The sequence below is a fragment of the Pseudorca crassidens genome, chromosome 2 (genome assembly GCF_039906515.1).
Source record: "Pseudorca crassidens isolate mPseCra1 chromosome 2, mPseCra1.hap1, whole genome shotgun sequence".
NCBI lineage: Eukaryota > Metazoa > Chordata > Mammalia > Artiodactyla > Delphinidae > Pseudorca > Pseudorca crassidens.
In genome coordinates, this window is record NC_090297.1 from 22,204,822 (window position 1) to 22,231,965 (window position 27,144).

At 47.8% G+C, this 27,144-nt stretch overlaps 2 protein-coding genes and 1 long non-coding RNA gene across 11 annotated transcripts in view; 2 read left to right on the forward strand and 1 right to left on the reverse strand.

The window, feature by feature from the left end:
* Positions 1 to 19,130, forward strand: RCC1 (regulator of chromosome condensation 1). 9 transcript variants are annotated; one of them, XM_067725094.1, is made up of 12 exons: positions 52 to 144; positions 7,180 to 7,402; positions 12,249 to 12,330; positions 12,882 to 12,989; positions 13,802 to 13,989; positions 14,171 to 14,350; positions 15,176 to 15,272; positions 15,387 to 15,509; positions 16,015 to 16,170; positions 16,416 to 16,535; positions 16,882 to 17,034; positions 17,982 to 19,130. In XM_067725094.1, the coding sequence occupies exons 2-12, from the start codon at positions 7,388 to 7,390 to the stop codon at positions 18,155 to 18,157; spliced, it is 1,398 nt and encodes a 465-aa protein (XP_067581195.1). In that variant the 5' UTR covers positions 52 to 144; positions 7,180 to 7,387; the 3' UTR covers positions 18,158 to 19,130. The 9 variants fall into 9 exon arrangements, with proteins under 9 accessions (XP_067581198.1, XP_067581202.1, XP_067581203.1 ...); XM_067725098.1 differs by having other exon boundaries at positions 53 to 144; positions 12,882 to 12,947; XM_067725097.1 differs by lacking the exon at positions 7,180 to 7,402 and having other exon boundaries at positions 1 to 144.
* Positions 17,409 to 23,163, reverse strand: LOC137218401 (uncharacterized). Its single transcript, XR_010940689.1, has 2 exons — positions 23,029 to 23,163; positions 17,409 to 18,343 (listed from the first exon to the last, which is right to left on the reverse strand). It is a non-coding gene; the product is annotated as an uncharacterized lncRNA (long non-coding RNA).
* Positions 23,131 to 27,144, forward strand: part of TRNAU1AP (tRNA selenocysteine 1 associated protein 1) — a 22,424-nt gene continuing 18,410 nt past the window's right edge. Inside the window, exons 1-2 of the mRNA XM_067725104.1 lie at positions 23,131 to 23,287; positions 23,819 to 23,916. Of these exons, the coding sequence (XP_067581205.1) occupies positions 23,261 to 23,287; positions 23,819 to 23,916 (125 nt within the window). The 5' untranslated portion in view covers positions 23,131 to 23,260. The remainder of the gene's footprint in view (positions 23,288 to 23,818; positions 23,917 to 27,144) is intronic.

A 27,144-nucleotide genomic window follows, 5' to 3' on the forward strand; every position in this document is an offset into this window, starting at 1 on the left:
GGGGCGGCCGCCAGGGGCCGCCGGGCTCTTTGTTTTCTTTTCTGGCCCGGGGTCGGGGCCGGAGGCCTGTAGAGCGCATGCTCTGGGGCAGTTCGCGGCCGGGCCGGGGAGCGGAGGAGTTCCTTGTGGCCGACCTGCAGCGAGGTAGGTCGCGCCCGTCACGCGCGGAGGGTCGGGGCGGAGGGCGGCGCGCGGGCACCGGCGGTCGGCGGCGGGTCGGGCCCGTTGCCTGCGCGCGCCCGTGTCGCGCGGCGCCGGCGCCACGTGAAGCCGAGTGGCTGAGAGGTGCGGGCGCGCGAGTCTCCGGCCCCGCGGGGCCCCCCGGAGCCTGCCGGGCCCCGCCTCGCCCGAGCGAGGGCCGCGCGGCCCCTCTGCAGCCGCGCCTCGCACGCCTGGCCCGCGCCGCCCGCGGGGGCGGGAGATTCAAACGGCCCTAGCGCGGCCGGCCAGGTTGCGCGCGGCCGCGGTGACCTCCCGCCAGCGGTGCGCCGACCAGCGCGCCTCCCGGGCCGGGGCGGCAGCTCCGGCGGGGCCGCGTTTCCGGAGCGGGAAAGTGATTAAGTCTAGCACTGGTTTGGAGAATGCGGTTTGCAGAGTGGGGCGGAACCCTGTCCGGCGAGGGTCTGCTTTTAGGAGGGTAGGCTGCTGAGGGTCTACGCGGAGAGCGAAATCTCAGCGTCAACAGGCACCGTCACGATGACTGTTGACCGGTTGGAGAGGTGTGCCGGGAACTCCGCACCAACTCATCTGTCAACAGATTATTTACTGGCTGTCCACTCCGTGCCGCGTGTGCAAGGCTGGGGAACATGGTGAGAGGGCCCCGTGTGGCCTTGGCGGAGCTCGCGGTCTCCCTGGGGAGGCCCATGTGGGGCCACACTTACGATCCAGGGCGATCCCTGAAGTGTGCCCGTGGATCCGGGGCGCTGCTGGCGGATATTAACAGAGGTGCGCCAACCAAGTGTGACTTGGGTGCCCCAGCAGAAGCTGAGTGTACGGAGTGTGGAGGGGAACTCGGAGGTTCACCCAAGGCTGCGCAGGAGGGTTAGGTATGGCTTTCCAGCCGAGGTTACTCTTGGCCCGGGTTTTGAAGGAACAATGGAGTTATCCAGGCAGACTGAGGATGGGCGGGGTTAGGGTGATCCTGGCAGGGAACACAGCACATGCAAAAGCATGAAGGTGTAGTTGAATGTTATCATCAGGGGTACCACGGTGTTTGGTTGGAGCACAGGGTACAAGGAGGGGAAGAGCAAGATATTCCTGCAGGGGCTGGGTCTCAAAAGGTCTGGAGTGCAAGACCAAGGAGCACTGGGTGGGGTGGAGAAGGCAGCGATGGTTTCACCCAAAAAGGGCATCAGAATGGAGTCTGGAAAGATGAACTAGGAGTTCTACATGCTCCTGTTGGCGAAAACATCCCAAGAGCAGGAATAGTGTTCAGCTTGGCAACTTCCTAGTTGGGTACCCTTGGGCCACCCACCCAATCCCCATGGGCCTTGTTTCCCTTACCTGTAAGGTGAAGATAAGAGGCTTGTGGTGAGGATTACTAATACCCTATTATTTCCATAAAGCTGTGGTTGTAACATCTGGTGGAAGCTGTGGCCCCTTTCCCCTGGGAAAAATGAACGCACTTAAGCCGAGGCTCAGCTCCCTATGTAAGGGGGATCCTCCAGTAAGGAGTTCCTGGGTGAAGTCTACCAGCTCTGTGCCTGACATGAGGCAGGAGCTCAGCAAATGTTTGTTGACAGATGAGCCTCTCTCCTCCCTTCCCTCCTGGGGACTTTCTTTTTTTTTTTTTTGAATTTTATTTTATTTATTTTGTTATACAGCAGCGTCTTATTCTGTATTTTATACATATTAGTGTATACATGTCAATCCCAACCTCCCAATTCATCCCCCCACCACCACTCCCCCCACCACTTTCCCCCCTTGGTGTCCATAGTTTGTTCTCTACATCTGTGTCTCTATATCTGCCTTGCAAACCGGTTCATCTGTACCATTTTTCTAGGTTCCACATATATGCGTTAATATCTGATACTTGTTTTTCTCTTTGTGACTTACTGCATTCTGTATGACAGTCTCTAGATCCATCCACGTGTCTGCAAATGACCCAATTTCCTTCCTTTTTATGGCTGAGTAATATTCCATAGCGTATATGTACCACATCTTTATCCATTCATCTGTCGATGGGAATTTAGGTTGCTTCCATGACCTGGCTATTGTAAATAGTGCTGCAGTGAACATTGGGGTGCATGTGTCTTTTTGAATTATGGTTTTCTCAGGGTATATGCCCAGTAGTGGGATTGCTGGGTCATATGGTAATTCTATGTTTAGTTTTTTAAGGAACCTCCATACCTTTCTCCATAGTGGCGGTATCAATTTACATTCCCACCAACAGTGCAAGAGGGTTCCCTTTTCTCCACACCGTCTCCAGCATTTGTTGTTTGTAGATTTTCTGATGATACCCATTCTAACTGGTGTGAGGTGATACCTCATTGTAGTTTTGATTTGCATTTCTCTAATGATTAGTGATGTTGAGCAGCTTTTCATGTGCTTCTTGGCCATCTGTATGTCTTCTTTGGAGAAATGTCTATTTAGGTCTTCTGCCCATTTTCTGATTCGGCTGTTTGTTTTTTTAACATTGAGCTGCATGAGCTGTTTATATATTTTGGAGATTAATCCTTTGTCCATTGATTCGTTTGCAAATATTTTCTCCCATTCTGAGGGTTGTCTTTTCGTCTTGTTTGTAGTTTGCTTTGCAAAAGCTTTTAAATTTTATTAGGTCCCATTTGTTTATTTTTGGTTTTATTTCCATAACTCTAGGAGGTGGATCAAAAAAGATCTTGCTGTGATTTATGTCAAAGAGTATTCTTCCTATGTTTTCCTCTAAGAGTTTTATAATGTCCAGTCTTATGTTTAGGTCTCTAGTCCATTTTTTTTTTTTTTTTTTTTGCGATACCCGGGCCTCTCACTGTTGTGGCCTCTCCCGTTGCGGAGCACAGGCTCCGGACGCACAGGCTCAGCGGCCATGGCTCACGAGTGCAGCCGCTCCGCAGCATGTGGGATCTTCCCGTACCGGGGCATGAACCCATGTCCCCTGCCTCGGCAGGTGGACTCTCAACCACTGCGCCACCAGGGAAGCCCTCTAATCCATTTTGAGCTTATTTTTGTGTATGGTGTTAGGGAGTGTTCTAGTTTCATTCTTTTACATGTAGCTGTGCAGTTTTCCCAGCACCACTTATTGAAGAGATTGTCTTTTCTCCATTGTATATCCTTGCCTCCTTTGTCATAGATTAGTTGATCATAGGTGTGTGGGTTAATCTCTGGGCTTTCTATCCTGTTCCGTTGATCTATATTTCTGTTTTTGTGCCAGTACCATATTGTCTTGATTACTGTAGCTTTGTAGTATAGTCTGAAGTCAGGGAGTCTGATTCCTCCAGCTCCGTTTTTTTCCCTCAAGACTGCTTGGGCTATTTGGGGTCTTTGTGTCTCCATACAAATTTTAAGATTTTTTGTTCTAGTTCTGTAAAAAATGCCACTGGTAATTTGATAGGGATTGCATTGAATCTGTAGATTGCTCTGGGTAGTATAGTCATTTTCACAATATTGATTCTTCCAATCCAAGAACATGGTATATCTTTCCATCTGTTTGTGTCATCTTTGATTTCTTTCATCAGTGTCTTATAGTTTTCTGAGTACAGGTCTTTCACCTCCTTAGGTAGGTTTATTCCTAGGTATTTTATTCTTTTTGTTGCAATGGTGAATGGGATTGTTTCCTTAATTTCTCTTTTTGATCTTTTGTTGTGAGTATATAGGAATGCAAGAGATTTCTGTGCATTAATTTTGTATCCTGCAACTTTACAAATTCATTGATTAGTAGTTTTCTGGTGGCATCTTTAGGATTCTCTATGTATAATATCATGTCATCTGCAAACAGTGACAGTTTGACTTCTTCTTTTCCAATTTGTATTCCTTTTATTTCTTTTTCTTCTCTGATTGCCGTGGCTAGGACTTCCAAAACTATGCTGAATAATAGTGGTGAGAATGGACATCCTTGTCTTGTTCCTGATCTTAGAGGAAATGCTTTCAGTTTTTCACCATTGAGAATGATGTTTCCTGTGGGTTTGTCGTATATGGCCTTTATTATGTTGAGGTAGGTTCCCCCTATGCCCACTTTCTGGAGAGTTTTTATCATAAATGGGAGTTGAATTTTGTCAGACGGTTTTTTTGCATCTACTGAGATGATTATATGGTTTTTCTTGTTCAATTTGTTACTATGGTGTATCACATTGATTGATTTGTGTATATTGAAGAATTCTTGCATCCCTGGGATAAATCCCACTTGATCATGGTGTATTATCCTTTTAATGTGTTGTTGGATTCTGTTTGCTAGTATTTTGCTGAGGATTTTTGCGTCTATACTCATCAGTGATATTGGTCTGTAATTTTCTTTTTTTGTAGTATCTTTGTCTGGTTTGGGTATCAGGGTGATGGTGGCCTCATAGAATGAGTTTGGGAGTGTTCCTTCCTCTGCAATTTTTTGGAAGAGTTTGAGAAGGATGAGTGTTAGCTCTTCTCTAAATGTTTGATAGAATTCAGCTGTGAAGCCATCTGGTCCTGGACTTTTGTTTGTTGGAAGATTTTTAATCACAGTTTCAATTTCATTACTTGTGATTGGTCTGTTCATATTTTCTGTTTCTTCCTGGTTCAGTCTTGGAAAGTTATACCTTTCTAAGAATTTGTCCATTTCTTCCAGGTTGTCCATTCTATTGGCATAGAGTTGCTTGTAGTAGTCTCTTAGGATGCTTTGTATTTCTGTGGTGTCTGTTGTAACTTCTTCTTTTTCATTTCTAATTTTATTGACTTGAGTCCTCTCCCTGTTTTTCTTGATGAGTCTGGCTAAAGGTTTATCAATTTTGTTTATCTTCTCAACGAACCAGCCTTTAGTTTTATTCATTTTGCTGTTGTTTTCTTCGTTTCTATTTCATTTATTTCTGCTCTGATCTTTTTTTTTTTTTTTTTTTTTTTTTTTGCGGTACGCGGGCCTCTCACTGTTGTGGCATCTCCCGTTGCGGAGCACAGGCTCCAGACGCGCAGGCTCAGTGGCCATGGCTCACGGGCCTAGCCACTCCACGGCATGTGGGATCTTCCCAGACCAGGGCATGAACCCGTGTCCCCTGCATCGGCAGGTGGACTCTCAACCACTACGCCACCAGGGAAGCCCTCTGCTCTGATCTTTATGATTTCTTTCCTTCTACTAACTTTGGGTTTTGTTTATTCTTCTTTCTCTAGTTCCTTTAGCTGTAAGGTTAGATTGTTCGTTTGAGATTTTTCTTGTTTCTTGAGGTAGGCTTGTATTGCTATAACTTCCCTCTTAGAACTGCTTTTGCTGCATCCCATTGGTGTTGGATCGTCGTGTTTTCGTTGTCATTTATCTCTAGGTATTTTTTCATTTCCTCTTTGATTTCTTCAGTGATCTTTTGGTTATTTAGTAACGTATTGTTTAGCCTCCATGTGTTTGTGTTTTTTTCCCTGTAATTAATTTCTAATCTCATAGTTTTGTGGTCCGAAAAGATGCTTGATATGATTTCAATTTTCTTAAATTTACCGAGGCTTGATTTGTGATGCAAGGTGGGATCTATCCTGAAGAATGTTCCATGTGCACTTGAGAAGAAAGTGTAATCTGCTGTTTTTGGATGGAATGTCCTATAAATAGCAATTAAATCTATCTCATCTATTGTGTCATTTAAAGCTTGTGTTTCCTTATTAATTTTGTGTTTGGATGATCTGTCCATTGGTGTAAGTGAGGTGTTAAAGTCCCCCACTATTATTGTGTTACTGTCGATTTCCTTTTTTATAGATGTTAGCAGTTGCCTTATGTATTGAGGTGCTCCTCTGTTGGGTGCATATATATTTATAATTGTTATATCTTCTTCTGGGATTGATCCCTTGATCATTATGTAGTGTCCTTCCTTGTCTCTTGTAACATTCTTTATTTTAAAGTCTATTTTATCTGATATGAGTATTGCTGCTCCAGATTTATTTGCTTTCCATTTGCATGGAATATCTTTTTCCATCCCTCCTGGGGACTTTTCTCACAAAGAGATTCTTTAGCCATTGCGTCTGGTGGGCAAGTGTCTGTCTCCTGATGTCGGGGTGGGTGGGGACAGCTGCTGTGGTCAGAGAGGGCTCTGTCTCCCTTTGCAGAGATGAGGTCACAGCAGGTCACTGCAGGAACACCACGGCCCTGGTAGACTGTCTAGTCTGCTGTGCCTTCATTCACCAAATGAGGAAACTGAGGCCCAGAGAGAAGTGGGGAGGGGGGATGCTCTCTTCCTAGTGGTGAGTGGTTGGGAGACCTGGGCTGTCATCCCACCTCTATGTGGCCTGGGGCACCTTCCTCTGAGCCTCTACTTTCTTATCTGTAAAGCCAGGATGATCACACCTCCAAGGGCAGGTGTGAATGTTCTAGGAGAGGCTGGCACACCTTAGGTGCCTATTGGTGGAAGTTGTCTCTGTATCTGACTTACTGGATTGTATCTCACTCTTCTCCCAGACTGTAAACTCCTTGAAGATGGAAGCTGTGTTTGTCTGTTGGGGAGTGCAGGGTAGGGACAAAAGACTACTACTTATTCTTAGCCCAGGTACTCCGTGTCTGGCTAAGAAAACACACCCAGAGCGGTTAGAGAGGGAGTCTGTCAAAGGACTGATGTGTACGGTAGAGGATATGCAGGTGGGTCATGGGTACAGGGCTCCACCTTTTAGAAGGTGCCCTCTCATCTTCCACCCTCCCTCGGCGATTGCTCACAGCAGCACCCTGCAGTGCCTGGAGTGCTCTCTTTGAGAGATGAAGACTGTCAGGCTCAAAGGGAACTCAGGTGTGTTGGACTTGAAAGCCAGTGCTCTCTTCACCACAGCATGGAGTTGTACCCGTCGTCCTTCCATACATCTTTCAGCAGATTTGTCACCCACGTGGCCCACCCTCCCAGGCCCTAGCCGCCTCCGAGCTCCTCTCTGCTCTCACTATCCTGTCCCCCTCAGCAGGCTGCTGCCCTCTGCTCCTTGCCTTTGGCCAAGCTCATAGAGGATCCTGGGGAGGCCTGTCCAGGCTGCCTTGACCCCTGCCTGGATCACGGCCTGCCTTTAGCCGACCATTCTTGTTTTGTTTTTGTTTTTAATTATCAGGTATACCTGGATTCTATTCCTGGCTCTCCTTTCTGATGGTATGAACTTAAGCAAGTAAATTGACTTCTCTGAGCCTCAGTTCCCTCAACTGTGAAATAGGAGTGACAGTGCCTTCTTCAGCTTGTTGTGAGAAGTTAAAGGTTGTTGGCATGTGGAAAGTAGGCGAGACCAGTGTCCCAGAGAGACTCATTTTAAGGAGCAGATTGATATGGTGGATAGACAGGTAAATTTAAATAATCGTGATCTAAAAGTCTGCCCTAATTTCTCTGTGAGAATGATTCCTTTAGGATTGAGAGAGGGATCAGAGGTGGCTTACCAAATGGAGGTGACTTTGAGCAGAACTTCTTCTAGTCGGATAGGGATGGGATGGTACAGAGATGCACGTGGTATGGAGAGAATAGTAGGCAGTCTAAGATTGTGTGAGAAGAGAAGGGACGATGTGACAGATAAGGTAGGAGGCCAAAAGTGTTAGTATTAGACCCTGGGGGTCTTTAGTACCAGGTTAAGAAATGTGGGCAGAGGGCGCCACTGAGGAGTCTGAGCAAGGAAGCAGCTTGTTTCAGGTTTGAGGTTTAAAAAGATCATGAATGGCTTGTAGAGCGGGATGGCGATGGGGGTGGGCAGTAGGGAGATGAGAGACAAGCTTCTGTCTTTTCTGGGGGAGAGAGTATGAGGGAGAGTTCTCAGACAGGCTGAGGGACTGGGGAGTGTGGGGAGGAAGTAGGTAGGGGCACCAGCCCTGGGGTCTGAGTGACTAGGTACTTGGTACAGATCTTGATTTCCTCGTCCAGTCTTGGGTAAGACACTTTACCTTTTTGAGCCTCGGTTTCCTCGTCTGTAAAGTGGGATCAGTGTGGTTAGCTTGCAGTGAGATGCCCCAGAATATTAGCCCAAAACACAGGTGGCTAAGGAGATATTGCCTGGGTCTGTTCCAACCCACACTAACACTTTTTTTTTTTTTTTGGTTAATGACCCATGACACCAAATACCTCATATAGCCTTTATTTTTCTCCACCCCAGGCCTTGCCCACAGGTCAACCCAACATCAGCAGCAATGTGCTGATATTATTCTGTTCCCTTTTTTCTCACTTCTGGCTGTAAGTACTTTTCCATGCTACTACACAGTCTCCCTCCCCAGCACAGCTAACTGGTACAGGTCATTCTGATGAACTGACGGGAAATATGCCCTTGGCGGGACAGGGCCCTGGACACAGTGAACTGGCTGGCAACCTGGCCAGGGGTACAAGAAACAGTGGATACCTGTTACGTCCCACACTCCTTAACCCATCCAGCTCTGCCTACCTAACATCCCTTCTTGGTCTGCTCCCACGCACTTCACACTTAACAAAAACGCCTGGTGAGGTGGACCTCTCAGTCTCTCCTCTCCTGTTTGTCCCACAGTGTTCTCAGTAACTGGAAGTCGACCATCTACTTATTCACTTAAGCCAAAGCCTGGGGGTCCTTGTGTTTGGCCAAGTTCATGGGGGATCAGGGAGGCTGGGTATTTTAGGATGAAAAAGTCATTCTGGCTTCCTCCCTCACCCTCATTCCCCACATCTAATCCGCCAGCAAAGCAAGCCTGTCTCCTAAATTGATCTGTTTTGTCTACTTTTCTCTCTTGCCTCAGACCAAATCAAGTCGGTGACTTCTCTCATTTGAATGCCTGCAATCTCCTCCTCTTCCAAGCCACTGCATTTTCTCTACAGTAGCCAGAACAATCGTTAAGACATTTTTCTTAAAACTCTTCTGTTTTCCCTACTAGGCCTTGTACGATCCGTCGCCTGCTCCCCTTGTGCCATGTGATCCATCGCTGTCCACCTACAGCCCTGCTGGCCTCCCCAGGTTCCTGAGCACATCACATGCTTTTGTCCGGGTCTTCCCCTGCTAGCTTTCTCTTGCTAGTATTTCAAGCCTTAGCCCAAATGTTACCTATCTGACCTATATCTCCTCCCCCGTCCCAGTTTTTCTCGCTTTTTTTTTTTACTGAGGTAAAACACACATAACATAAAATTGACCATTTTAACCATTTTTAATTGTATATAGTTCAGTGGCATTAAGTACGTTTACAGTGTTGTGCCTTGCCTATCCTTCACACAACACCATCTGTAATAATACTCTGTGTGTGTGTGTGTCTTTCCCACTAGAATTAAGCTCCATGAGAACAGGGAGAGGGTTAGTTTTCTTTTTCCTTGCTACACCTGGCAGTGGTAATAGGCATTCATGGAATGAATGAGTACATGCTGCCACGTATTGAGTACTTACTGTGTGCTTGGCACTCCAAAGTCCCTTACAAACATTTCATTCAGTCTTTTTTTTTTTTTTTTTTTTGGTTGTGCTGGGTCTTCGTTGCTGGGCGCGGGCTTTCTCTGATTGCGGCAAGCGGGGGTTAGTCTTTGTTGTGGTGTGTGGGCTTTTCATTGCGGTGGCTTCTCTTGTTACGGAGCACGGGCTCTAAGCACACGGGCTTCAGTAGTTGTGGCACGTGGGCTCAGTAGCTGCAGCTTGCAGGCTTTAGAGCACAGGCTCAGTAGTTGTGGCGCACGGGCTTAGTTGCTCCGCGGCATGTGGGATCTTCCCGGACCAGGGATCGAAGCCGTGTCCCCTGCATTGGCAGGCGGATTCTTAATCACTGCACCAGCAGGGAAGTGCTTCATTTAGTCTTGACAACAGCCCTGGAAGTGGTCATTGCCTCCCTTTTTACAGATGAGGGTACAGCTCAGAGAGGTTAAAGCTGCTAGAGAGGGACTTCCCTGGTGGCGCAGTGGTTGAGAATCTGCCTGCCAATGCAGGGGACACAGGTTCGAACCCTGGTCTGGGAAGATCCCACATGCCGCGGAGCAACTAAGCCCGCGTACCACAACTACTGAAGCCCGTGCGCCTAGAGCCCATGCTCTGCAACAAGAGAAGCCACTGCAATGAGAAGCCCGCGCACCGCAACAAAGAGTAGCCCCTGCTCTCCGCAACTAGAGAAAGCCCGCGCGCAGCAACGAAGACCCAACGCAGACAAAAGTAAATAAATAAAATAAATAAATTAAAAAAAAAAAAAGCTTCCATAGAGGTCAACCGTGGTCACAGAAGCAGGGTTGAACAAACCACAGCTCTGGCAGATGAATCCAATTCCCTTTATCCTAAGGAATGTGCATTTCTAATGTGGGAAAAGGGGTTTCAAAGAGGCTACTTGGAGGGGAGGAGTTCAACCCCGGGAGAATAGAAGTTGGGTGAAACACAGAACTGCCTCAACAGAGTCAAAACTGGGCCAGTCACAACCTGTAGAAGCTCAACCTGCAGAGGCTCAACCTACACAGCCTTGACGGATTGTAGGCCTTTGGCTATTTCGCCATCTTCGGTACTTTGTTCTCTTCCCCCAGGATAGTCAGCAGAAATGGCCTGGAAATTCCAGGCCACTCCCTTTGTGTTCATATACCATGGAATGCGGAGCTGGAGAGGCTGAGGCTCTAGGACCTACTGGAAGAAAGGAAGGGAGGGAGGGAGGAAGAATGGGGTGCTGTTTAGGCCCACAGAGGAGCCTGAGAAGGTCTCTTGGAGTTCTCTTTCCATTTGTAGCCTTGGGTAGAGTCTGCATCCCTTTTCCGTAGAATGGAGGAGAGGTGGGTTAGATTAGATTAGAGCTGTGCCTGAGCAGCACCTGGGACAGACCCTAGGTGTTATAACACCAGCATTGATTTATTGAGCACTTACTATGTTATTACTTTTACAGTATTAGCTCAATTAGTCATAGACATCACAACAGGGTGTGAGTACTATTATTATCCCCGTTTTACTGAGGAGGAAACTGAATCATGAAGAGATTAAATAACTTTGTCCAAGGTCAAACAGCTAGAAAGCAGCTGAGCACATATTCTGGCTCCTCTTAACCACCACTTGCTAGTCTACCACTTTTGCATCTGGGTAGCTGCGAATTGCCCTCATTAGAGTTTGGGAGCCTGAGGCTTAGACAACTGAACTGTCTTTCACAACCTTAAAGACCAGGGCTCAATAAAGATTTATTTCCAAAGCTGCTTATGTGGGGGAGAAAAGGCTTTCGACACAATTTGGGCTGGATTGGAATTGAGATAGCCGCGGAGAAAGTCAGTTCTCAGAGGTCTTGAGGAGACAAGGCAGCAGCAGTTAGTTTAAGGAGTGAAGGGCTCAGGGCTGAGGCTTTCAGCTGCCCGGGATCGTGCTAGGTGCAACAGCCCTTCTTGTCACCCATAGGTGATTTCCTTTCCCCCTTTTGTAACACCGTCTGTTTGTGTGAGTGTGTATACAGTGTTTGTCTCTTGTTGGACTGCTTAGAGGAAAGCCAAGTTCCTCCCAGGAGTGGTGGCATTTTGGATCAAAGGGCACAGATGGTTTGGTGTGCTTTTATTTAATGAGAACAGCTTTGTGTGTGTGTGGTCTGATTATGGCAGTTATGTATAACCAAAGTTACTAGTGGTTATGTTGGGGTTGGGAGGAGTTGTGAGGGATACTTCACTTAATGTTCTTCAGTGTTTTAATTTTTTATAATAAAATTTTAAAAATACATGTAGTGTTTCTTGTAGCTTCGATAATATAGGTAAACTACAAAGAAAGAAGTAGAAGTTGTCCATAATCCCATTTTCCAGAGGTTACCATTATCAATATTGAATGTATTTCCTTCCACACATTTTTATATGTGTATGCTTTTTCTTTTCCACAAATAGGATGATGGGCTGTTTTTCAATCTGTTTATATTACTTGGCAATGATTCAGTAAATAAATCTCTGAAAGCATCACTTTTAATGGCTTCGTCCTGTTTTATCATCAATGTACCACATATTATCTAGCCAGTCCCCTACTCCTGAGTGTATGGGTTGCTCCATTTTTTGTTGTTTTTTTAATGTTATGAAGAATACAGTAGAGAATATTTGTGGATCCTAATCTTTGGGTGTATTTATTATTTGGTTCTTCTCAGATAAATTCTGAGAAGTGGAATTGCTGGGCATTTCTTCTCACTTTTTTTTTTAGAGTTTTTGATGAATATTGCCTAATTAGAGCAGGAAAATGATTGCCATTTCTGACATGGAGTATTTGCCTGGGTTTTTCAGGACAGGGAGATGCCACCCAAGCGTATAACTAAGAGAAGGTCACCCCCCGAAGATGCCCTCCCCAAAAGCAAGAAGGTGAAGGGTAAGTTGGCCTTGGCCTCTACTTCAGTATGGGTGGCCTCTTGGCACCCCCAGAATCTGGAACTGGGCTCCCTGAGATTTGAAGCTGAGGGGCCTGGAAGTCCAGGAACTCCACCCAGCTGGAGAGTCTCCTGTAGCTCACTGAATCCCACCCTCTGGGAATCTTAAAGGGGCAGAGACTTGCCTAAAAGCACTCAGATACTGGCAAAAAACTAGACCCTAGGGCTTTGCCCCAGGCAGTAATGCATCATGGTTAAGACCATTGACCTCCAGACTGGGTTCAAGTCCTGGCTCTGCCTCTTTCTAGCTACATATAGCTTTGAGCAAATCACTAACCTCACTGAGCTTGGACTACTACCCCATTCATAAAATGGGCAACCTCACTGGGCTGTCCTGAGGAAAATGAGATCATGTCCTGGTAGCACTGGAGGGAGGTGGCTGTGGTCTCCTCTCTCCTTGGACCCTGGAGGGAGTCAGGGAGGAGAGAGAGCCACCCCCAATCTGGGAGGGGGGAATATGGACCCACACTCAGACACTGTCTGTCTTTTGCAGACCCTGGTAACCAGGCAGTGAGGGTCGTTGCCTCCCGCCGCGTTCCAGGCGCCCGCTCCTGCCAAGGTGCCTGCGGGCCGAGCCCTCCTGACCAGAAAGCCCGACCAGGTGGCTGCTTGCCCAGCACACCCGCACCCTCTGCGCAGCCGCAGCAGACCTGGCAGCCTGGCCACACCCCCAGGGGGAGGGGCTGGACGCCATTGGCTGTCCGGGGCTACGGGCGGTCGCTGTTGGCCACCAGATGGCCCTGTGCCGCACACTGGTTGGCGTGTTCCTCTCTGCAAAAGCCTGTGCGGGCTCTTAACTCCTACCCCTTCCTTTTCAGCTGCCTGTCCGCTCCCACATAGGAGCAGAGTGGGGGTCAGTGTACCTATGTCCAGGGGTTAAGTCACAGCCTGAGGATGCACTGCAAACTCTACTAATTATTCTGTGACCTTCTCTGAGACTCTGTTCCCTTTTCTGTAAAGTGGGATCCTAAGAATGGAAGGTCTCTAGCATAATGTGAGGGGCTGCAAGGCAGTCTAACACTAGTAAGCAGTCGGTAAAGGGGTAGACGTTATTATGCCCTGATAGTATGGTTCCCGACCAAGAACAACCTATCAGGAAAACTAGCTTGTGTCCCCACTGTTCTTTAGCCCTCTCCACCAAGATTCATTTGCCGATATTGAGTGTCTCGTTTCCATTTCCTTCCACTCACATTAATAATGTGATCAGTTTTTAATCTGCACAAAAACCCTATGAGATAAGTACTTTTGTTATCCTCGTTTCACAGATGAGGAAACTTAGGCTTGGAGAGGTCAGATGGTCTGTGGCAGGGCAGGGGCTTGAACCCAGGTCTGTGTGATCACAGAGCCTGTGCAGTGACCTCTTCTCTCTCCCATCATCCTACACACTCAGGGGCTGTCTCCTTCACCCCTCAGTCTCACATAGGTCCCACAACACAGAACCGGGTTTGGTGCTGACGCTGGGCCAGGGCGACGTGGGCCAGCTGGGGCTGGGCGAGAATGTGATGGAGAGGAAGAAGCCAGCCCTGGTGCCCATTCTAGAGGACATCGTGCAAGCTGAGGCTGGGGGCATGCACACTGTGTGTCTAAGCAAAAGTGGCCAGGTAGGTTGGGCGTGGCACAGGATGGGACAGGGCCTGGGGTTAGTAGGGGGCTTGGGGAAGGAGCTTTGAACCACACGCATTACTCTGTGGAGATGGAGCTGGCTAGACAAGCAGGGATTGGCCTAAACAAGAACGGACGGAGAGGCCAGGCCTTGCACTAATGGGGGCATCCTGGGCACAGGTCTACTCCTTCGGCTGCAATGATGAGGGTGCCCTGGGAAGGGACACATCAGTGGAGGGCTCAGAGATGGTCCCTGGGAAAGTGGAACTGCAAGAGAAGGTGGTACAGGTGTCAGCAGGAGACAGTCACACAGCGGCCCTCACCGAGGATGGCCGTGTCTTCCTTTGGGGCTCCTTCCGGGTAAGACTGGGTCTGGAAGACGTCATGGGGGCTGGTGGGCAGAATTAACTGGTGGGGCCCCAAAGATAACCCATCATGAGACCCCTGTTTTACTTACTGGGGAAATCAAGGCCCTGGGCAGAGCTTGGGCCCAGACCCAGGTTTCTGGCTTCTTCATCCAGGCCTGTCCACACCACTGCTGTTCCCTGGACTCTGATGTTATGATGTGTGCGTCTTGGGAAAGGGGTGGGTCAAGGATGCCTTTGGGCTGAGGCTAAGCCAGGAAGCCTACTGACCCATCTCCCTGCCTTCAACCTCCCCCCCGCCTTCCCAGCCTTCTTCCACACTTCTCAGGGGTTTGGGGGCACATCTCAGAACTTCCAGGACAGGAGAGTGTGGTTTAAAAAGCAGATACAGCGTTAAAATTGTTTTTGGTACTTTAGTATTCAATTTATTTTGAAATGTCAAAAATAAAGGGATCTGATGTTTCCTCATTGGGGCTCGTTTTAAATTTTTTTATTGATAATTTCAAACACATAAAAGTAAGCAGAATACTATATTGAACTCTATCTGCTTGCCCCAACAATTATCAGCTTATGACCAAACTTGTTTCATCTTTACTCCCTTCTGTTCCCCAACTCCTTTGTTATTTTAATGCAAATCACAGACCATGTATGATTTCATTCGTAAGTATTGCACTATGTGGCCTGGCTCCTGCCCACTTCTCCATCTCCATCTGGCACCAGTGCCCTTCACCAGACAGCTCCGTGGCTGACTGCAAAGCTGGATCTGGCTGGTATGAGGCAGGAAGAACTGGCTGAAAACTCTTCCGCCCCTCCCTTCCAGGACAATAATGGTGTGATCGGGCTCTTGGAGCCCATGAAAAAGAGCATGGTGCCTGTGCAGGTGCAGCTGAGTACGCCCGTGGTGAAGGTGGCCTCAGGTGAGTCTGCAGGTACTCACTCTGGGCAGGAGTTGGAGAACCTTTTTGGGGGGCTGGCCCAGCCTTGGCCCTTACAGACAAGCCCTGCATCCCTTGCCTTCCTCTCACCCTCAGGAAACGACCACTTGGTGATGCTGACAGTTGATGGCGACCTCTGTACTTTGGGCTGCGGGGAGCAGGGCCAACTGGGCCGCGTGCCTGAATTATTTGCTAATCGTGGTGGCCGGCAGGGCCTCGGTAGGTGGCTTAGGTCCCTCTGGCGGGGCAAGTTGGCAAGCCACCCCCGGTGAAGGTCAGAGGTAGAAGGGATTCTCTGTGTTCAGGCTTGTATCAGGTGGACGTGCGGTGGTAGTTAAGGACTCAGATTCTAGAGCCAGACTACCCCAGGTTTGAATCGTGGCTCTACCAGCTACTGGCTGTGGGCCCCTGGACATAGTTTCCTCATCTCTAAACCCACCTACCTCTAAACCTACCTCACTGGTTTGTTGTGAAGTTAAATGAGTTTGCATAAAAGACTGTCTGGCACATGGTAAGTTCCAGGTAAGTGTTACCCCTATGGCTGTGAGAGTCTGAGTGAGGCACTTGGACTCTCCTGGCCTCAGTTTCCTCTTCTGTATAATAGGGACAAGAGTCCCTGCCTAGCCTCCCTGCGAGGGCTTTAGCAGTGAAGGAGAAACAGATGGGGCAGAGAGGAGAGGCTGTGTGTGTCTGCCACTGACCCTGGCCTGCTCTCTGCCTGCAGAACGACTCCTGGTCCCCAAGTGTGTGATGCTGAAATCCAGGGGAAGCCGGGGCCATGTCAGATTCCAGGATGCCTTCTGTGGTGCCTACTTCACCTTTGCCATCTCCTCTGAGGGCCATGTATATGGCTTTGGCCTCTCCAACTACCATCAGCTAGGTGAGTCCCAAGCCCATCATCCAGGGTCTCCCAGAGTGACCTGGGCTCCAGTCCTGCCTCCACCCCTCATTCATTGTGCACCCTTGGTGGGGTCACCTAACCCCTCAGAGCCTCAGTTTTCTCATCTGTAAAATGAGAATAGAAATACCCTGGTGTGGGGTGGGGGCCACACTGGGAGGGGAAGAAGAAGGCAGCTCCTTGGACACCCTCACGCCTGACAGCTCTGTCCTGGCCTCTTCCCCCAGGAACCCCAGGCACAGAATCTTGCTTTGTACCTCAGAACCTGACATCCTTCAAGAACTCCACGAAGTCCTGGGTGGGCTTCTCTGGTGGCCAGCACCATACAGTCTGCATGGATTCAGAAGGTAGGGCCTCCTGGTCCATCTCTGGGTTGGAGGTGGAGTGTTCCCTGGGCACAGGCCTGGCCACACACTGGAGATCGCGGTGCTCGGAACCTGGGCCTGCTCCATGGACTGGGCTGGCTGTGGGTCCACGAGGGTCGCCCCCGTCCCCCAGCGTCCTGGTGTTCTTCCACGTGTGAGTTCAATAGGGGCCTGGGGGGGGTTCTCCCAGGCCTCCCCCAAAACTGAAAAGGACACTTCAGACCTCACCACCCTAGGAATGGGGGACCAGCTCCCACAGATATAAGTGCTAAATGGCCTACCCGGAGCATGCCCTCTGCTACTCCTCGTCTCTCTGCCTCCTCCACAGGAAGAGCATACAGCCTGGGCCGGGCTGAGTATGGGCGGCTGGGCCTTGGGGAAGGTGCCGAGGAGAAGAGCGTACCCACCCTCATCTCCAGGCTGCCCGCCGTCTCCTCAGTGGCTTGTGGGGCCTCTGTGGGATATGCTGTGACCAAGGATGGTGAGTGGGGCTGCCCACAGTCGGTCTGGTTGGAGTCTGGTGGTCGTGGTTCTTACCGAAGTGCCCAGTAGCCTCTGATGTCCACCATCAGATGGAGCTGAGGTGTGGAGAACACTGTTTGTGGTGATGTTGCTTTTGGCCTGATTGTCAGAAGCTCTGGCTTTGATGACAAAATGGGTAAACATGTTATTTTAATAGAAGTGATTTGTTCTGTAGAGGAGAAAAACAGCAAAGGGAGATATATCACTGAGGCCCAGACAAGCAGTAGGACTTGAACCCATGTCTCCAGACTCCTAACTCAGGCTTCTGTTTACATTTTATACCATGGTGACCCTTTTTATTTACAACCTAGTATGTGCCAGCTTCCCAGGGGGTTGTACTTAGAATTTTATTAGAGAAAGAGGGGTTAGTAGTTGGGGTCCTGGCAAGTACAGCAGAGGAGGGTGTGGACAAGTGGTCACCAAAGCCTGAGTGGAACAGCCATGGAGGCCTTGAGAAATCCGGCTGGCAGAGGTGCTTGACCTGGGATTATCTGGGAAGAGTTCCTGAGGAAGTGGGGCTTGTACTGCACCGTGAAGATTCAGTCCTTTATGATAAGCAAAGGAGGGCATCCAGAGCAGTCTCAAAGGCAGGTGGTCCTGGGAATGGAGGTGATATGGGGGTTTGGGAAATGGCCAGTGATTGACGGGCCTTGAATGCCACGCCTAGGAGCAGGCAGAAGTTTTTGGCAGTGTGTAAGGACTGCGGTCTCTGGTTGACAGAGCTCTTCTTTGTCCATCATCTCCTTGCTTCCTCCCATCTTTCCTTAACGCCCGGAGGCTGGGACGTTGCCAGGCTGCCACAGGCCCAGGCCAAAATCCACCCTCGTGTGCCAGGCTTCTCACACTACAGAAAGGTGGGGCTTGGGACCCTGGAGATACAGCTGCCCGTATTTCTGTCCTTTGTAGGTCGTGTTTTTGCCTGGGGCATGGGCACCAACTACCAGCTGGGCACAGGACAGGAAGAGGATGTCTGGAGCCCCGTGGAGATGACAGGCAAACAGTTGGAGAACCGTGTGGTCTTATCTGTGTCCAGCGGGGGCCAGCACACAGTCTTACTAGTCAAGGACAAGGAACAGAGTTGATGAAGCGTCTGAGGGCCTGGTTTCCGGCCCCCCCACCTCCCTCCTGGAACAAGGAAGCCATGATGTCTACATATTCCAGCAGGCCTCTTCTAGCTCCAAGTACTCTGTCATCTCCTGCCTTTTTCCCATCAGCAGAACAGAATGCTTCTCTTTTTTTCCCCTCCTTTCCCGGAATCATCCTGGGACCTACAGGATGAGGGTGGGATAGATGGAAGAGGGGTTTAATCAGAAGGAACATTGCTGACCCCACAGCTATGTGGTTAGACCTTTCCCCCTCATCCCTATTTCCCATGGTCCTGGCTGACCCTGGTTTTGCCTATCAAAAACCAAAACTTCCTCTCCTGCGTGTTTGGTGCCCATACTCTGAGAAGTCGGGGCTCTGCCAAGCCCTGCTCTAGTCACGTGCCACTCTTCCTGTCCTTCACAACCCACAGACAGACAAATGGTACCGTCCTGAGACCCAGCTGTCATGGACCTACGCCTGGGGAAACTGGAGAAGGGGCAGGGCTACCCAGCCATGGGCAACCCCAAGCCAAATATTTGGCCCTGAACAGGTGCCCATGGGGCAAAAAGAAAAACAGTGATCCTCCGCTTGATCAAGAAAAAAGCCAGTCAGCCTTTCTCCCAGAAGCACAAAGCATTCTGCCCTTCAGGCCTTGTCTGCCCACCCATCCAACCTGCCTCACCTGCAAGCCAAGGGCCTGAAATCCAGAAAGGAAGCTATGCCTGCAGGGCGGGACCTCGGGGAGAGGGGAAGGAGGGCTTTATAAGCAAACTTACAGCAATATTGAGAGTGAAGGGAGGGCAGGGAAGAGGGTTGGAGGGGCAGAGACTGGTCCCCAGAAAGGGAAGCAGTAGCTTGTACAGAGGCTGAAAAAATAGAAGAGAATATTGATTTTTTTTTAATGTAAAGTATTTTGGAGGGGAGAGTGAAATCTTTTAACACTTTGAATAAATTTAGAGTTTTATAAAACAGGCCACTTGTTTTCTACATGCTCCCTGCTTTTTTAAGGGAGCACCTGCTGTGTTGGGATGGGCAGAATAACCCCATGCCTGTAGCCCTGGTGAAGACTAGGGCTTCAGTGATGTCAAGAGGTCCTGGTGTGTGCCAGTCAGCTGGGGGTTTTTTTTGTTTGTTTTTTTGTTTTTTGTATGGAACAGTGGCTGTTCTAGACAAATAAAAAAAAAGTTGATTGATTTTTGTTAGGTATTTATGTTTCAGGAATCACTGGATTTTTAAAAAAATTATACTGTATATTGTGTGAGACATGGGATGGATCTTTTAATATCCTAATCCCAAACCGAGATTTTTGAGTACAGTACATCTCTAGAAATACTTATGCTAAGTTTAATGATGTACTGTATCATTTCAAAAGCTAGTATAAATGATTAAACATGATTAACTGCACAGTAACAACTTAATGCATAATGATGTAGATTTTCACAGGCATTTGAGCAACCAAATCATATAGAGCTGACCTGTCCAGTATGGTGGTCAGTACCTACATGTGGCTGTTTACATTTAATTTAAATTTGTAAAAATGTAAAATGGACTTCCTCGGCTGCACTAGCCACATTTCAAGTCCTCAGTAGTCAGAAGTGTCTAGCGCCTATGGTTCTGGGCTATGCAAATACAGAAATTTATAGAACATTTCCATAACTGCAGAAAGTTACAGTGAACAGTGCTGATATAGGAGGTTTGTATATTAGAGCAGGAAAGTTTTACTAGCACCAGGAGGATTCTTCCATATCAGTGACTCTTGGAAAAATGAATATGATGTAAAATAACTTAAAATGTATTCTGTGATTGTTTTTTTTCCTTGAACTTTTAGTTTTGATGCATGTACTATCCTGATTAGAAATTGACTTCTTAGAAGGGAAAAATTACACTTTTGATTTTAGTATTTTCTTTGTGAAGAAGCACCTGTGTGTCTGCTCTTCCCACGCCCACTCCGCCCAAAAAAGTCCAGTTGGATTAGATTTACTGAAGTTTTCCCTTTTGACAATATAGCAGGTTGAAAGTGCCCTATCCTTAATAACAGCTCTTGTGGATTGGGACTTAAAGGGGCCAGGCATTGTGCCGAGCACTTTGCATACAATAATAGCTCATTTGATCGCCTTGTGAAGTGGGAATTGCTGTCCCTCAGGAAAAAGTCCCTGAGAGTTCAAGTGTCTAGCTTGAGGCCAAGCTACCAAGTGGCACAGACTAGGCTAGAATTTAAATCAGCCTCCACCCGAGCCCAGAACCTCAGTTTCTTTTCCTTGTATTGAACATAAGAGTTATAAAGCTCTCTGTAGGTGCTTTACATATGTTAGAACAGTTTCAGGCACATAGCAAAGGCCCCACAAGCCTCTGCTGTTATGACCGTTGAACATTTTAAAGTTCCCTGTAGTTAATAATTGCCTTGTTTTTCACATGCTTAATTTTTTGGTGTAAGTATCATTTATTCGGTGTTCATATCGCTATCAGAAGTGTAAATCCCCTTTTCTGTGTTCAAACACATCAGGTATTCTCAATTTTACCTTTTCTCCCTCCTCCAACCTGAATTGGTTACCCCAAAACAAATGTAATCACCCCATATGGCTCAGCTATAAATAATATTTGCAAAGTCGTAATAATGTAAATGTTAAGTGTTTTGACAAATTATAGTCAGAAGATGGAGAAGTGTGTATGTATGGGGGCAGTCCCTAAAATATCTGGGGCTTCCATGGTGGCGCAGTGGTTGAGAATCCGCCTGCTAATGCAGGGGACACGGGTTCAAGCCCTGGTCCGGGAAGATCCCACATGCCGCGGAGCAACTAGGCCCGTGCGCCACAACTACTGAGCCTGCGCGTCTGGAGCCTGTGCTCCGCAACAAGAGAGGCCGCGATAGTGAGAGGCCCGCGCACCACGATGAAGAGTGGCCCCCGCTTGCCACAACTAGAGTAAGCCCTTGCACAGAAATGAAGACGCAACACACCAAAAATAATAAACTCCTACCCACAACATCTTTTTAAAAATAAATAAATAAAATATCTGAAACTACAAATGAATAGAAAGTATACTATTTAGGGCTTCCCTGGTGGTGCAGTGGTTGAGAGTCCGCCTGCCGATGCAGGGGACACGGGTTCGTGCCCCGGTCCGGGAAGATCCCACGTGCCGCGGAGCGGCGGGGCCCGTGAGCCATGGCCGCTGAGCCTGCGCGTCCGGAGCCTGTGCTCTGCAGCGGGAGAGGCCACAGCAGTGAGAGGCCCGCATACCGAAAAAGAAAAAGAAAGAAAGTATACTATTTAGAAATACACAGATTTTAGGGAAAAGATTTGGAAGTGGTTGCCTCAAGGGACTGGAAGTTGGGACTAGGGATAGATGGGGTAAGGGACAACTGTTTATCGTTTGACATAAATTCAAAATTTTTTTTTCAGTGCCTACCATATCCCAGACATGGTTGTGGGAATTTGATTAGAAAGCGTGAACAAGGAATCCTGTCTGATAAAGCTTACATTCTAAATTAAAAATAAACATTTAAAAATCTTCCATAAGTAAAACAATTTTTTTTTTTTTTTTTTTTTGCGGTACGCGGGCCTCTCACTGCTGTGGCCTCTCCCGTTGCGGAGCACAGGCTCCGGACGCGCAGGCTCAGCGGCCATGGCTCACGGGCCCAGCCGCTCCGCGGCATGTGGGATCCTCCCAGACCGGGGCACGAACCCGTGTCCCCTGCATCGGCAGGCGGACTCTCAACCACCGCACCACCAGGGAAGCCCAGTAAAATAAATTTTAAAAATGGTAAGCAAAGAGCACAGCACAGGGGCTGGCAAATAGTACTAAATAAAAGAGTTACCAGTTACAATTTGAAGGCCTCCAACTGCCATGTTGGAGAACTTACTGGAAGCCAGGCATTAGGGCAAGTGTTTTTCCCTACTTCTCATTTTATCCTCACAACAAACATGGTATGAGGTAAGCACTGTTATTATCCACGTTAGTCTCAGAGTTTAAATAACCTGCCAAAATAATTAGTGAGAGGGGACTAGGATTTGGGCTCCGTTTGTTCAAATCTATAGCCAAAGCACCCAACCACTACACTACTATGGCAGTGAATAGGATAAAGCTGGAATTTGGCAACTTGTGGTTGGATCCAAGACGTTAGACTCATGAGTGCCTGACTTTGGGGCCCAACATCCCAAGTTTGGGGTGTATAAGCTGGTAAGGAAGGGCCGAGGGTGGCCTATACCAACCCAGAGGGAGCCCCAGAAATGGATCCTCAGGCACTTGCGATGACCTTCACTATGGGAGATGACAATTACCACCTACAGAAGCTTCACATTCTGAGAAATGGGTATCAAACTGAGGCTACAGCCTGGGACACTCCCAGATTAGGAGTCGAATTGTCAGGATTATCCGTGTTTACTTGAGGGCCTTCTATAGCAGGTCACTGTTCTGGGACAGGTTAGAACTGGCAGTTTGGATTAGTGTAGGGGATGTGGACGCAAGAAAGTGACAAGACTTGGGGATTGATTTGACTGGTTGGGAAGACAGGGTTACCCTAATTTACACTCACTTTAACTCTACCCTCCCCGCACCCCGGGGCTATACACGGGAATGGTGAAAGAATCCCATTGCAGCGTCAACAGAAATGTCTTGCAAACTGGGAAATGCGGGGTGAAGGGGTGGCTGGGGCGGGCCAGTCGGTAATTTGCCTGACGTCACACAGAGTTAGTGGGACTGAATCGTCCAGGTTCCCAAAGGGGATCTTTCACTTGTTAAAAAAAAGATGTGCTTATACTTGCAATTTTTTACAACGAGCGTAAAATTACTTCTGTAATTTTATATGTACGTGTGTGTTTAAATAAAATCAGAAAGAAACCCGAGAAAGCCCCTCACCCGCGCCACTCACCATCCAACGCCAGGCAGTGTCTGCCCCGCCCCATCCTGCAGGCTCCAGTCTTGAGACCCGCCCACAGGGATCCCGCAAGACCCCGAGCGGCACGTGGGCGCGGCCCTGGGCGCCGAGTTGCGGAGCGTGCGCAGAAGGCGTCGGAGGCGCATGCTCTGTGGAGGTTCCGGCTCGGCGGTCCGGCGTCGGCGCTAGCCTCGGTGGCCAGCGACGTCCTGGCGGGGCCTCGGGCATGGCGGCAAGCCTGTGGATGGGCGACGTGAGTGACGGCGGCCGCCCGGGTCTGCGGAGCAGGAATCTTAGTGTCACGAGGGAGAAAGGGACTGAGGAGGAGGGTCCTCGGATCCCAAAAGGGTGGAAGTGAATGGGCGGGGGAGTTCTCTTAGGTGACTCCAAAGCGGGTCCCAGCATCTAGGTGAAGGGGCTGATTCGGAGTGGGAGGGACCCTGGGGCCCCGCCTGGGTTCACGCCAGGGAAAGAGGGAGGGTCTTTGGGCGGATAGAATGAGAGGAATCCCAAGGATTGAAGAGCGCCCGTGGTTGTAGGACTGGAGGGATGGGGTTCCTAAATCCAAAGGGGAGACTTCCTCAAAGGAGTAAATTTGAAGGGAAGGAAGGCAGGGGACTGGGAACGCAGGCTTCAGATCACACCGCAGACGGAAGCCTCTTCACCCCACTCCACTCCCGCCCGCAGCGTGCAGCAAACCCCGGGCAGAGGGGGAGGGGCTCCGGATGCGGGAATGAGGAGCCTGGATGCTGGCCTGAGCAGCTCCGCTCCTGTGTTTACGCAGCTGGAACCCTACATGGATGAGAACTTCATCTCCAGAGCCTTTGCCACCATGGGGGAGACCGTGATGAGCGTCAAAATTATCCGAAACCGCCTCACTGGGTATGTTCTCTCCTTCCGTCTCAGCCTCAGGTCTCCTCAGTAGATCGCGCTGCAAGTGTCATTCAGGAGAAGGTAAACATCGCAAGAGTCGGGGCTTCTCACCCCTAATAATGTTATTGTAATGATATAAGCATTTGGGGGCTTGTTAAGAGGACGTATAGCGTATTGCTGACTCGAGCCAAACTGGTTTTGAAAGCTCTGTCTGCTGTGTGACCTTGATCAAGTTATTTAACCTCTTCCTCTTCACCTTGCCTATAAAAATGGAGATAATAAAAGCACCTACCTCATAGAGTTCTGGTGAGGATTAAGTGCCACTAATTCACATTCAACGTTTACAACGATGTCTGGCATATGGTATATGCTTGGTAAATATAAACAGATTATGATCTGCTAGGTAATAAGCACTTTAAAATCACAAAAACCTCTGAGCTAAGTACTGTTATTAGAGAAGCTTAACAGTTGTCTTAAAGTTACACAGCTTTTAAATGAGAAGCCAGGACTGTAACTCAGCTCTGTTCTCAAAGTTCATGAGTGCCCTTAACTCTTATGTGAATAAGATGCTACCTATGTGCTGCTGTTCTAGATTCCCTGGATACATGGCTGAAACTAGCCAGACGTAGTCCCTCCTCTCGTGGAGTTTACTACATGCTAATGGGGGAATGAGGTAATAAATAAATATTCAAAACGAAATGCAGAGAATACTGTCAGATAGAAGTGCTCTATTGCCTCCAGTTTCTTCTTTCTCTCTTAGGAGCTTAGGTTTCCTTAGGGTTCTAGTTAGAAATAACAGGATTCCTTTATCAATTTGACAGTGTTTATTGAGCATCTACTCTGTGCCAAGTACTAAAGCAGCTTGCTAAAATGTCAAATAGTTGAAAAATACAGGTGAGAGATACGAAATGTGGCCAGGTTTTTGGCTGTTTGGTGAACAGGTACTTTGTGTATTCAGAACCCCGGTACCCAGGGACGGATTTTCTGACTGGTAGAGCATGCTGGCCTAAATGTTTTTCTTCTTGTTCCTCCAGACAGAAAACCCCGATAATCAGCTACTGGCATGAAAATACATTCTGTAATACTTTATTCTTTTTAAAACAGTGATATAGGTTCTCACATTTTAATCTTTATTAAGAATTGGAATTATCCTTTCATACCATTGATTACTAAACTCTAGCTGATTTTTTATGGTGGCATTTACAGACACATTACATGTGCATTCTGTGTCATATGACAAAGACTTTGAAGTGGTGTATAAGAATACTGTAAAATAAATAAACGTAAATTAAAAATCAGGAACTGAGGGCTTCCCTGGTGGCGCAGTGGTTGAGAGTCCGCCTGCCGATGCAGGGGACACGGGTTCGTGCCCCGGTCTGGGAAGATCCCACATGCCGCGGAGCGGCTGGGCCCGTGAGCCATGGCTGCTGAGCCTGTGCGTCCGGAGCCTGTGCTCAGCAACGGGAGAGGCCACAACAGTGAGAGGCCCGCGTACCAAAAAAAAAAAAAAAAAAAAAAATCAGGAACTGAGAAAATACGGGAAAAAGATAAGACCCAGGAAAAAATAATATGCAGCAGAGCATAGTGCTTAAGAATATAGTGATTGGGGACTTCCCTGGTGGCGCAGTGGATAAGAATCCGCCTGCCAATGCAGGAGACGTGGGTTGGATCCCTGGTCTGGGAAGATCCCACATGCCGCGGAGCAGCTAAGCTTGTGCACCACAACTGCTGAGCCCGCATGCCTAGAGCCCGTGTTCCGCAACAAGACAAACCCCGGCTTGATGCAACTAGAGAAAGCCGGTGTGCAACAACGAAGACCCAATGCAGCCAAGAATAAATAAAATTAAAGCTTAAATAAAAAAGGAAGGATATAGTGATTGGTTGCAAAACAGTGTGAATGTACTTAATACCACAGAACTGTATACTTAAAAATGGTTAAAATGGTACATTTTATGTTTTGTATACTCAATGACAATTTTTAAAATTCAACAAAGAAAAAAAAAGAATGCAGTCATATGTGGAGCAGCCACGTCTCTCATCACTGGTGGGACTATAAAATGGTATGACCCCTGGGGACAAGTGTCTGGCAGTTTTCTTTTTTCTTTTTTTTTTTTTGGCCATGCCGCACGGCTTGCAGGATCTTAGTTCCCCAACCAGGGATTGAACCTGGGCCCTGTCAGCGAAAACATCGAGTCCTAACCACTGGACCACCAGGGAATTCCCTGGCAGTTTCTTAAATACACCTACCACCATATGGCACAACAAGTCTAGTCCTAGGTATTTTTTATATATATATATATTTAAAACATCTATTTATTTATTTGGCTGCGCTGGGTCTTAGTTGCCATGTGTGAGATCTTCATTGTGGCATGTGGGCTCTTTTTTTTTTTTTCTTTCATTTCCCTGACCAGGGATTGAACTTGGGCCCCCTGCATTGGGAGTGGGGAATCTTAACCACTGGCCCACTGGGGAAGTCCCTAGTCCTAGGTGTTTACCCAAGAGAAATAAAAACATGCATCTACCAGAAAAAGGACTTGAAAAAGGATGTGCGTAGCACATTGGACAGTGGCCCCAAACTGCAGTCCAAGTATCCATGAATAGGTAAATAGATAAATAAATACTGGTATATTCATACAATAAAATACCACTTAGCAATAAAAAGGGACAGACTACTAATATAGTGACAACATGAATGAATCTTAAAAACATTATGCTAAATTAAAGAAGCCTTACTGCATTTACATAAAGTTCTAAAATACACAAAATTAATCTGGTGGAAAGAACTCAGCATCTTGAAGAATATGTGCATTTCATTGCATGTAAATTTAACCTTAAAAGGAAAAAACTAAATCATTGACCTCTAGTTAATAATAAGCATGTTAAAGTAATTGAGGGAAGTATACCAATATCTGCAACTTACTTCGAAATATATCAGAAAATAAGGATGATAAATGGGTAGGGGCATGGATGGATGGATAGTTATGTGATAAAGTAAGTATAATAAAGTGTTAATTGTAGGTGGTGGGTATATATATATATATGGTGTTTGCTATGCAATTCTTTCAATTTTTATATTTGGAATTCTTCAAAATAAAATGTTCAGACTGTCCTGAATTCAAATCCAGCCTTTGGCACATACCAGCTGTGTGGTTTAAGGCATATTGTATAATCCTAAATCTCAGTCTCCACATCGAAATAGGAGCAATGGTTTCATTCCCTCATAGAGTTATGTGAGGA